We start from the raw sequence: 12,870 nt of genomic DNA, 5'->3' as shown, positions 1-12,870 counted from the left end.
ATCTAACGAAATAAATTAACTCTTATTAAATAAATAATTCCTATTTAAAGCTAAATACTTACCTGTAAAATACATCCTAATATAGCTACAATATAAATTATAATTATATTATAGCTATTTTAGGATTAATATTTATTTTACAGGCAACTTTGTAATTATTTTAACCAGGTACAATAGCTATTAAATAGTTAAGAACTATTTAATAGTTACCTAGTTAAAATAATTACAAATTTACCTGTAAAATAAATCCTAACCTAAGATATAATTAAACCTAACACTACCCTATCAATAAAATAATTAAATAAACTACCTACAATTACCTACAATTAACCTAACACTACACTATCAATAAATTAATTAAACACAATTGCTACAAATAAATAAAATTAAATAAACTATCTAAAGTACAAAAAATAAAAAAGAACTAAGTTACAGAAAATAAAAAAATATTTACAAACATAAGAAAAATATTACAACAATTTTAAACTAATTACACCTACTCTAAGCCCCCTAATAAAATAACAAAGCCCCCCAAAATAAAAAATTCCCTACCCTATTCTAAAATACAAATATTACAAGCTCTTTTACCTTACCAGCCCTGAACAGGGCCCTTTGCGGGGCATGCCCCAAGAATTTCAGCTCTTTTGCCTGTAAAAAAAAACATACAATACCCCCCCCCCAACATTACAACCCACCACCCACATACCCCTAATCTAACCCAAACCCCCCTTAAATAAACCTAACACTACCCCCCTGATGATCTTCCTACCTTGTCTTCACCATGCCAGGTTCACCGATCCGTCCTGGCTCCAAGATCTTCATCCACCCCAAGCGGGGGCTAGACATCCACTGAAGAAGTCCAGAAGAGGGTCCAAAGTCTTCCTCCTATCCGGCAAGAAGAGGACATCCGGACCGGCAAACATCTTCTCCAAGCGGCATCTTCGATCTTCTTCCATCCGATGACGACCGGCTCCATCTTGAAGACCTCCAGCGCGGATCCATCCTCTTCTTCCGACGACTAGACGACGAATGACGGTTCCTTTAAGGGACGTCATCCAAGATGGCGTCCCTCGAATTCCGATTGGCTGATAGGATTCTATCAGCCAATCGGAATTAAGGTAGGAATTTTCTGATTGGCTGATGGAATCAGCCAATCAGAATATAGTTCAATCCGATTGGCTGATCCAATCAGCCAATCAGATTGAGCTCGCATTCTATTGGCTGATCGGAACAGCCAATAGAATGCGAGCTCAATCTGATTGGCTGATTGGATCAGCCAATCGGATTGAACTATATTCTGATTGGCTGATTCCATCAGCCAATCAGAAAATTCCTACCTTAATTCCGATTGGCTGATAGAATCCTATCAGCCAATCGGAATTCGAGGGACGCCATCTTGGATGACGTCCCTTAAAGGAACCGTCATTCGTCGTCTAGTCGTCGGAAGAAGAGGATGGATCCGCGCTGGAGGTCTTCAAGATGGAGCCGGTCGTCATCGGATGGAAGAAGATAGAAGATGCCGCTTGGAGAAGATGTTTGCCGGTCCGGATGTCCTCTTCTTGCCGGATAGGAGGAAGACTTTGGACCCTCTTCTGGACTTCTTCAGTGGATGTCTAGCCCCCGCTTGGGGTGGATGAAGATCTTGGAGCCAGGACGGATCGGTGAACCTGGCATGGTGAAGACAAGGTAGGAAGATCATCAGGGGGGTAGTGTTAGGTTTATTTAAGGGGGGTTTGGGTTAGATTAGGGGTATGTGGGTGGTGGGTTGTAATGTTGGGGGGGGGGGTATTGTATGTTTTTTTTTACAGGCAAAAGAGCTGAAATTCTTGGGGCATGCCCCGCAAAGGGCCCTGTTCAGGGCTGGTAAGGTAAAAGAGCTTGTAATATTTGTCTTTTAGCATAGGGTAGGGAATTTTTTATTTTGGGGGGCTTTGTTATTTTATTAGGGGGCTTAGAGTAGGTGTAATTAGTTTAAAATTGTTGTAATATTTTTCTTATGTTTGTAAATATTTTATTATTTTCTGTAACTTAGTTCTTTTTTATTTTTTGTACTTTAGATAGTTTATTTAATTTTATTTATTTGTAGCAATTGTGTTTAATTAATTTATTGATAGTGTAGTGTTAGGTTAATTGTAGGTAATTGTAGGTAGTTTATTTAATTATTTTATTGATAGGGTAGTGTTAGGTTTAATTATATCTTAGGTTAGGATTTATTTTACAGGTAAATTTGTAATTATTTTAACTAGGTAACTATTAAATAGTTCTTAACTATTTAATAGCTATTGTACCTGGTTAAAATAATTACAAAGTTGCCTGTAAAATAAATATTAATCCTAAAATAGCTATAATATAATTATAATTTATATTGTAGCTATATTAGGATGTATTTTACAGGTAAGTATTTAGCTTTAAATAGGAATTATTTATTTAATAAGAGTTAATTTATTTCGTTAGATAAAAATTATATTTAACTTAGGGGGGTGTTAGTGTTAGGGTTAGACTTAGCTTTAGGGGTTAATACATTTATTAGAATAGCGGTGAGCTCCGGTCGGCAGATTAGGGGTTAATAATTGAAGGTAGGTGTCGGCGATGTTAGGGAGGGCAGATTAGGGGTTAATACTATTTATGATAGGGTTAGTGAGGCGGATTAGGGGTTAATAACTTTATTATAGTAGCGCTCAGGTCCGCTCGGCAGATTAGGGGTTAATAAGTGTAGGTAGGTGTCGGCGACGTTGTGGGGGGCAGATTAGGGGTTAATAAATATAACATAGGGGTCGGCGATGTTAGGGGTAGCAGATTAGGGGTACATAGGGATAACGTAGGTGGCGGCGATTTGCGGTCGGAAGATTAGGGGTTAATTATTTTAAGTAGCTTGCGGCGACGTTGTGGGGGGCAAGTTAGGGGTTAATAGATATAATACAGGGGTCGGCGGTGTTAGGGGCAGCAGATTAGGGGTACATAAGTATAACGTAGGTGGCGGTCGGCAGATTAGGGGTTAAAAATTTTAATCGAGTGGCGGCGATGTGGGGGGACCTCGGTTTAGGGGTACATAGGTAGTTTATGGGTGTTAGTGTACTTTAGGGTACAGTAGTTAAGAGCTTTAGAAACCGGCGTTAGCCAGAAAGCTCTTAACTCCTGCTATTTTCAGGCGGCTGGAATCTTGTCGTTAGAGCTCTAACGCTCACTGCAGAAACGACTCTAAATACCAGCGTTAGAAAGATCCCATTGAAAAGATAGGCTACGCAAATGGCGTAGGGGGATCTGCGGTATGGAAAAGTCGCGGCTGTAAAGTGAGCGTTAGACCCTTTAATCACTGACTCCAAATACCAGCGGGCGCCCAAAACCAGCGTTAGGAGCCTCTAACGCTGGTTTTGACGGCTACCGCCGAACTCTAAATCTAGGCCTAAGAGACTTATAACAACACACTTGTTATACCAGATTGTGGTTCCATCTCAGAAATCCCGGGCAGACAAGGGCGGACATCTCCAAAGCTGTCCGACTGACATTGCAGCTGTTGGGCAGCAATGAACTACCTTCATGTATTATTATACAAGCAGTGTCTTGTGCAACATTGCCCACAGTTCTTTATCTCCCCAGTCTGTAACAGTGTGTCTGTTTTATTTTTCTTTTATAAGTCACTTACTCAACATATAATACTATTGTAAGATGCCAGATTGCATATCTTTTTAAAGACATATTTGTATACCAAGAAATGAAATGTAAATATATGGTATGTTCAGACTTCACTTTAGAATTGAGGTCACCTGGCATTTGTTTTCTTTAGAATAAACAAATAAAAAAAAAAATAACATAATAAATAAATCTATCTTGCTGAAAATATATTTGCACTAAAAATCCCACTACTATATAATATCAGTCGATATTTTTTCTTTCACTGGTGAAAAAAAGCAATTTATTTTTTCAGTATTCTCTTTGAACTTGCTGTGATATCTATTAAAATATTCCTCTAGTTATAGAGAGATAATATTGTGTTTTAGATAAATAAAATTCATTGAGTAGTTTCTTTAGGAATGAATCTAAGCTCAGTATATTACTGTGCTGATTAATGGGAACGTTCTGCAATATAAACAGGTTCCCAGTAGGCTATAGCATACATACTTATAGGGGTGAATAACTAAATATTTAACACTTCTGAGAGAATCTTTCCTGGTATTGCTTAGTATTGTCTGCATGAATTTGGAGAGAAAATTTGATTCCAAGTAGAAGAAAATTGAACTACTGACTCCTGGGTCTGCAGCCACAACCTGGCTTAGCAGCAAATATTCAATTCAATTTCTGAGTCCTGTGAGTAAAAATAAGTTTGCAACTTTCCAATCATAATGCGGAAATCAGAATTATTGTTATATCTTAGCAATTTAAACATGGCAATAGGTGAGACCAGTTTTCTGAAGAAAAGTCCAAAGCAATAAGATGTATCTGTTCATGGGGTGTTTAAATATGTACACTACTGTTATTTAAATTTGCAATGTTATGCATTTTTATCCTGCCATATTCCATCCATGGAATTATTTCTGACCTAGCAAACACTTCTGAATAAAATATTTATACTGTGAACCAATAAAACACAATGCAGAAATGCAAAATATTTTGTTGAGCTGTGATTTTATAAAGTATAACAAATAAAAGTAATAATACTGTGGATAAATAATATTCCATTTTGTTCTTCACTAGCTGTTTAAAATGTTTGCTCGGTTCCTTTGCTTTGTTAAATAGAAATTTAATACATACATTGATTTTCTAGAAGAGTTTGAATTGTCCAGAAGTCCATTTCAAATATTGTCTAGTTCTAGCAGTTTTTTGCAGCACTTTAAATAAATTTATAAATTAATATAATAATTATCAGCTAGATTACGAGTCTTGCGTTAGGCTTAAAAAGCAGCGTTGGCCGGTCCCAACTCTGCTTTTTAATGCCCGCTGGTATTACGAGTCTTGCAGGTACAGGTGTACAGCTCACTTTTTTGGCCAGACTCGGAAATACCGCAAATCCACTTACGTCAATTGCGTATCCTATATTTTCAATGGGACTTGCTTAGCGCCGGTATTACGAGTCTGACAAAAAGTGAGTGGTACACCCTCTCCTGTCAAGACTGGTACTGCATTTAAAAGTCAGTAGTTAAGAGCTTTACACTACAATGCCGTAGCATAAAACTCTTAATTAAAGTGCTAAAAAGTACACTAACACCCATAAACTACCTATTAACCCCTAAACCGAGGCCCTCCCACATAGCAAACATTAAAATAAATGTTTTAAACCCTTAATTTGCTGCCCCCAAACGTTGCCACCACTATAATAAAGTTATTAACCCCTAAAGTCTAACCCTAACCCCACCTAACTTAAATATAATTTAAATAAATCTAAATAAAATCACTACAATTAACTAAATAATTCCTATTTAAAAACTAAATACTTACCTATAAAATAAACTCTAAGCTAGCTACAATATAACTAATAGTTGCATTGTAGCTAGCTTAGGGTTTATTTTTATTTTACAGGCAACTTTGTGTTTATTTAAACTAGGTGCAATAGTTATTAATTAGTTATTAACTATTTAATAACTACCTAGTTAAAATAAAGACAAATTTACCTGTAAAATAAAACCTAACCTAAGTTACAATTACACCTAGCAGTACACTACAATTAAATTAATTACCTAAATTAAATACAATTAATTACAATTAAATACAATTATCTAAAGTACAAAAACAAACAAACACTAAATTAAAGAAAATAATAAAGATTTGTAAACTAATTACACCTAATCTAATCCCCCTAACAAAATAAAAAAAGCCCCCGCAAAATAAAAAAAAGCCCTACCCTACACTAAATTACAAGTATCCCTTAAAAGGGCCTTTTGTGGGGCATTGCCCCAAAGTAATCAGCTCTTTTATATGAAAAAATTTTTACAATCCCCCCCAACATTAAAACCCACCACTCACACAACAAACCCTACTCTAAAACCCACCCAATCCCCCCTTAAAAAAACCTAACACTAACCCCCCTGAAGATCACTTTACTGGGAGACGTCTTCACCCAACCAGGCCTAAGTCCTCAACGAAGTTGGGAGAAGTCTTCATCCAAGCTGGCATTCTTGAGCTAGCATTCTATTGGCTGTTCCAATCAGCCAATAGAATGCCAGTGCAATCCTATTGGCTGATTGCATCAACCAATAGGATTTTTTCTACCTTAATTCCGATTGGCTGATAGAATTCTATCAGCCAATTGGAATTGAAGGGACGCCATCTTGGATGATGTCATTTAAAGGAGCCTTCATTCTGTGTTTAGCCATCAGAAGAAGAGGATGCTCCACGTCAGATGTCTTGAAGATGGACCCACTCCACGCTGAATGGATGAAGATAGAAGATGTCGTCTGGATGAAGACTTCTGCCCGTCTGGAGGACCACTTCACCCGGCTTGGATGAAGACTTCTCCTGGCTTCTTTGAGGACTTCGGCCCGGTTGTGTGAAGACGTCGCCCGGTAAGGTGATCTTCAGGGGGTTAGTGTTAGTTTTTTTTATGGGGGATTGGGTGGGTTTTAGAGTAGCGTTGGTTGTGTGGGTGGTGGGTTTTAATGTTGGGGGGGAATTGTAATTTTTTTTTCAGGTAAAAGAGATGATTACTTTAGGGCAATGCCCCGCAAAAGGCCCTTTTAAGGGCTATTTGTAATTTAGTGTAGGGTATACACACACACACAGAAAGACATCTGTTTTACAAAATATATTTTGCAATACCATATTTTAGATACAGCAAAGAAAACAATATTTGTATCCCCTTAACCCCTTAATGATTGTAATAGTGTGGGTCTCACCAGAAGTGGTGAGGCACACTATTGCTATATGCCTTACTCCAGGGGAATATACTATATACATACACAGGGCTCCAATGTACCCTCATCAGTGTCAAGTGAAAGTTGAACTGGGGTGAGTGAAAGACTATTAGTGAATGTTGAATCAACATTCACTCACTATCTGAAGTCTGGAAGTGTGATGTAGGTGTAAGATGGAGCGCTGCTGTGAAGATGGAGATTGAGAGAGTAGGAGCGTTGAAGCATAGACATGTTGGTTGGCCGCCATTGGAGGCTGAGAAGAAGCAGGGAGAGACAAACTTTTTCACCCCTTCAACTGAAACTGACTTGCAGAAGATAAAGCCATTAAAGTGTATAATATATATACAGTTTATTAATAATTATATATTATAAATATCCATGCAAGTCTAAAACATAATTATTTAAAATAATAAAAGTTTAAAATTATACTCTCTAATGACTATTATTGTTTGGCCCTTTTTTTTAATAGAAATATAAACTCCCATGCTCTCTTCTAAAAAATGCAGAGAATTAAAAATACTGCTATAATGATATAAGTTATCAGTGATAACAGGTTTCCTAAGAAAGGAAAGTTATGTGGGTGGATTGGAAGTGAAGACAGTAAAAAAATAAATCCTTGTTTCATTTTTTCATGCAACATTGCAATAACTGTAAGACCGGCTCTGTAAAAAGAACGACTTGATTTCAATAGCGGTAATAGGCCATTAGACAGATATCCTATTGTATCTATTGTGGAAAACAAACAAATAAACATCAGAATGCACTGTCCATGGAAATAATTCTAATTAAAGGTACATTATAATATTATATATATATATATATATATATATATATATATATATATATATATATATATATATATTGTAACAAGAACCTTTGGCAACCACTGTCTTCTAGGGTTTAAATGCAATAGTGGACATTCCAGTTAAAGTTTTCAAAACTTTATTTTCTTCCAAAATAGCAAGGTGACTTTAACAGCAGCATACAGTTTGTTCACAGGTAAGGCAAAAGGAACAGATTCAGTCTCTGCTCAAGCTTCCAAAACAGCAAATCTCTGTCTGCAGCAATACAAATGTCCTTTACAGAATGTAACAGCAAACAGAAATCCAGCAAAAGGTTTAGCACATCATATTTTTCACAACACATCATATCAGGCCTCCTGCCTGGCTGTAATCTACCTAGCTAGAGAAATGCTTCCCTTTTAAACCCTAGGAGCAGTAATCATGAGCCACATCTGAGTTTGTCTTTAACAGCTGTAAGGTATTCACAACTAAAAACACTAATCACTTCCCTGGGGTTTCTTAGCAAAATGGTAAAGTGAAATGTATATATTCCCTGTATCACCAAACCAGACTTTCTGTCACACTTTCTCCCCCCCAGCTCACACTTGGTGGAGTGAGTGACCATAGACATTAAAGAGTGTAACCTTGAAAGACCATCAGCATTGCCCTGCAAAAGACCTGCTCTATGCTCAACAAAGAAATTAAAAGGCTGCAGACTAAGAAACCATCTAGGGCTAGATTTATCAAAGCTGATGCATACAGGGGCATGTATACGCACCCCTGTATGCCTCAGCTCGCCTGTGGCAGGGCGAAATTACCTGCAGGTAATCAACATTGCACACGAGTGCAATCCAGCCCCCTGCCCGCGCACAGCCAATCACGTGAGGGCAGGAGCTGTCAATCTCCTCGATCGGACTCGACCACGGAGATTGAATTTCGCCACCTTAGAGGTGGTGAAGAGGTTAAGGAAGCGGCGGACTGGTGACCGCTGCTTGATAAATTACAGCGAGCAAGTTCTTGTGAGAACTTGCAGCCATAGGGCTTTGGTAAATCGAGCCCCTAGTCACTCTTGCATTCCTCTCCTTATTCTGACTCATCCATTTGAGAGGAGCATGATCTGTAATCAACCTGAATTTCCTCCAACAAATAGTACCGAAGAGACTCCAAAGCACACAATAGCTAAACATTCTTTTTCAACAATAGAGTAATTTTTCTCTTGCTGGTTAAATTTTCTACTAAGAAATAATACAGGATGCTCCTCCCCTTGGTACACACCAACATCAGAAGCATCAGTCTGGACTATAAAATCTTTACAAAAATCTGGATCTTTACAAAAAACTTGATAGGCACACAGGGCATCTTTCAAATGCTTAAAAGCCTTGTCTGCTTCTGTAGATCATTTAACCATCACTGGTGTAAGATCAGTTAAAGGAGCAGCTATTGTAGCAAAATCTGGAATAAACCTTCTATAATATCCAGTCAAACCCAAAAAAGCTCTAACTTGTTTCTTAGTTAGGGACTGGGGCCAGTTTTGTATGGCTTCTATTTTAGTTGTCTGTGGCTTAACTAAACCTCTCCCAATTGTATATCCCAAGTACTTTGCTTCCTCTAAACCAATGGTACATTTTGAAGGATTCACAGTTAAGCCAGCAGAGAAAATGGAGTCAAGAACTGCCTGAACTTTTGGGAGATGTGATTCCCAATCTGTACTATAAATGATTACATCATCAAGATACACTGCAGCATAACGAACATGGTCCTTTAAAATTCTATCCATCATTCTCTGAAATGTTGCAGTAGCACCATGTAACCCAAATGGCAAAACTGTATACTGAAACAACCCATCTGGAGTTGAAAAAGCAGTTTTCTCCTTTGCCTGATCAGTGAGGGGTACCTGCCAATAGCCTTTCATTAAATCAATTGTTGTTAAATAACGTGCTTTTCCTAGTCTTTCTAGTAACTCATCAACCCTAGGCATTTGGTAGGTATCAAATTTTGAAATACAATTTAATTTACAATAATCATTACAAAATCGTAAAGTACCATCCGGTTTAGGAACTAACACAATTGGACTGCTCCAATCACTGTATGATTCTTCAATCACCCCAAGTTTTAACATTTTTTCCACCTCCAATTTAATAGCCTCCCTACAGGCTTCAGGAACTCTATAGGGTTTAAGGGAAACTTTTTTCCCTGGTTCTGTACTATGTCATGTTTAATTACGTTAGTTCTCCCTGGCATCATGGAAAAAAACTATCTGTTCCTTCTAATAAAGTCCTTAACCTCTTGCTTTTGATGCACAGATAGGGTTTCAGAAACATTTACCTCTGGCTCAGTAACAGGTATCTCTGTTGTATTTACCACACACAGAACCTCCCTATCCTTCCAGGGCTTCAGTAAATTAATGTGATATATCTGATCAGGTTTTCTTCTCCCTGGCTAACTCACCTTATAGCTTACATCACCCACCATTTAAATTATCTCATATGGGTTAAGTAGCCAAAAATGTATTTTCTACTGTAGGGACTAAATCTAGTACCCTGTCACCAGGCTGAAACACTCTAACCCTAGAATTACGATTATAACTGTGTTTTTGTGCTTCTTTTCCCATATGTTTCCTAACTTTGGGCATGTCAGTCTCCATTCGATCCTGCATTTGAGATATATGCTCAATAACACTTCTATAGGGTGTAGTTTCCTGTTCCCATGTCTCTTTAACAATATCAAGTAACCCACGTGGATGTTGACCATACAAAAGTTCAAAAGGTGAAAACCCTGTTGAGGCCTGAGGAACCCTGATAGAAAACATTAATTAAGGCAATAAAAGGTCCCATTTTTTTCCATCCACATCAATTGCCTTCCGTAACATACTCTTACGGTTCTTATTGAACCTCTCTACCAGCCCATCAGTTTAAGGGTAATATACTGAAGTATTCAGATGCTTAATATGGAGCAGTTTACACAATGCTTTTGTAACCTTAGACATAAAAGGAGTCCCTTGATCTGTCAAAATTTCCTTGGGTATACCCACTCTACTAAACATAAGCATAAGTTCCTTTGCTATAAATTTTGCAGAACTATTACGTAGGGTTACTGCCTCAGGATAGCGGGTTGCATTATCCAGGACAACCAGTATATACTGGTGTCCTCTGGATGACTTCACCAGTGGACCTATCAAGTCCATGGCAATTCTTTCGAATGGCGCATCAATGATTGGTAAAGGCACTAATGGACTATGAAAATCCTTAGTGGGAGCAGTTAGCTGGCATTTGGGACATGAAGAACAATAATTATCAACAGCCTTAAACACACCTGGCCAGTAAAACCTTCTAAGGACCCTTTCTTTAGTCTTATCCATTCCCAGGTGCCCCCCTAGTATGTGACTATGTGCAAGATTTAAAGGGACAGTCTAGTATTAATTAAACTAAAGGAGTGTCCCTTGTATCTTGTAAATATAACTGCTGGTCTCTCACCCCCCTTCCCCCTTGAACAGTCTTACCAGTTCTTGTAGAGTTCTGGCAAATAGGAGAGGAGGGTAAATCTGCTGGAGGTAGATGCAAAACTTCTCCTGCCACAATATACCTTTCCACTAAAGCAATCAGTTGGTCTGCAGTTTAAGGGTCACCCTGACTAACCCATCGATGCAGGGAAGCAGGTAATCCTCATTGAAAGTGATCCATCACCAAAAACTCCACAATCTTATTAGTGGAGTTAACCTCTGGTTGCAGCCATTTCCTGGCAAGGTGAATGAGGTCAAACATCTGTGATCTTGCAGCTTTATCAGATGCATATCTCCAAGAGTGGAATCTTTGAGCACGTACTGCAGAAGTCACTCCCAGGCATGCCAGGATCTCAGCCTTCAGCTTGTCATAGTCACTGGGTTGCTCCGGCTCCAGGTCAAAGTAGGCCTTTTGAGGTTCTCCACTTAAAGAAGGTGCAAGTATGCTCGCCCACTCATCTGCTGGCCATCCTTCTCTTTCCGCTGTTCTCTCAAAGGCAAGAAGGTACGCCTCAACATCATCCGCTGCAGACATCTTTTGAATATAGTGACTAGCTTCTCTGATGAAGCGCATGTGCTCATGCGTGAAACGCGTAAGATAGGAGCTTACCTGTTGGTTTTCATGGAAGCCTGCTCCTAATAAAACTTTTTTGCATTTACCTACAAGACTCAGCGCTCCTTTCTCCTCATTCTAATAACTTTAGAGCCTTGAAAACTACCAGCAGGATCAGAGTTCAGTCTCTCAGATATAGCTTGAATCTCTTGCCGCAAGGTGCATGTGGTGTTCTGCTGTTCCTAACAAACCTTCCTGAATGTTTCTGCTTGAAATGTGACCATCTGTTACACCAGCACTTCAGTACTCTCTTTCTGTGTTTTTGCCATAATCATAGTGTTCTCCGCCTGTGCCAACACCAACTGCTGCAGAGCTGCACTGTTTTCAGCTGCTTTTCTATTGGCCTCCTGTTGCACAGTGGTAGACTGAATCAGTGCTTTAATTTGTTGTTTGCAAATTATAAAACCAACAGACATAAAATGTGGCTGCCCGTATTCTCCACCATATGTAACAAGAACCTTTGGTAACCACTGTCTTCTAGGGTTTAAATGCAATAGAGGACAATCCAGTTAAAGTTTTCAAAACTTTATTTTCTTCCAAAATAGCAAGGTGACTTTAACAGCAGCATACAGTTTGTTCACAGGTAAGGCAAAAGGAACAGATTCAGTCTCTGCACAAGCTTCCAAAACAGCAAATATCTATCTGCATTGTCTGCAGCAATACAAATGTCCTTTACAGAATGTAACAGCAAACAGAAATCCAGCAAAAGGTTTAGTACATAATATTTTTCACAACACATCATATCAGGCCTCCTGTCTGGCTGTAATCTACCTAGCTAGAGAAATGCTTCCCTTTTAAACCCTAGGAGCAGTAATCATGAGCCACACCTGAGTTTAATTGTCTTTAACAGCTGTAAGGTATTCACAACTAAGAACACTAATCACTTCCCTGGGGTTTCTTAGCAAAATGGTAAAGTGAAATGTATTAAACTTGGTCTAATATATACTCCCTCTATCACCAAACCAGACTTTCTGTGAATATATATATATATATATATATATAAATATATATATATATATATATATATATATATATATATATATAAATCTCACACAGAGAAAGTCCAGCATTCACTTACAAGCTCTCAGCTAAGATTAAAAGCAAAAATGGCCAAATGGGACAAGCCTAGGT

The 12,870-nt window shown here is 38.2% G+C and overlaps 1 protein-coding gene across 1 annotated transcript in view; it reads right to left on the bottom strand.

Annotated features, from left to right (window-relative positions):
- IL1RAPL1 (interleukin 1 receptor accessory protein like 1) overlaps positions 1-9,746 on the bottom strand; it is a 1,236,367-nt gene extending 1,226,621 nt beyond the window's left edge. Inside the window, exon 1 of the mRNA XM_053705272.1 lies at positions 9,338-9,746. Within this exon, the coding sequence (XP_053561247.1) occupies positions 9,338-9,746 (409 nt within the window). The remainder of the gene's footprint in view (positions 1-9,337) is intronic.
- Between the last annotated feature and the right edge of the window lie 3,124 nt (positions 9,747-12,870).

Source organism: Bombina bombina, chromosome 3, assembly GCF_027579735.1.
Source record: "Bombina bombina isolate aBomBom1 chromosome 3, aBomBom1.pri, whole genome shotgun sequence".
In the NCBI taxonomy this organism is placed as follows: domain Eukaryota; kingdom Metazoa; phylum Chordata; class Amphibia; order Anura; family Bombinatoridae; genus Bombina; species Bombina bombina.
The sequence above is the reverse complement of the archived record's forward strand: the minus strand, read 5'-3'. Positions and strand labels throughout refer to the sequence as shown.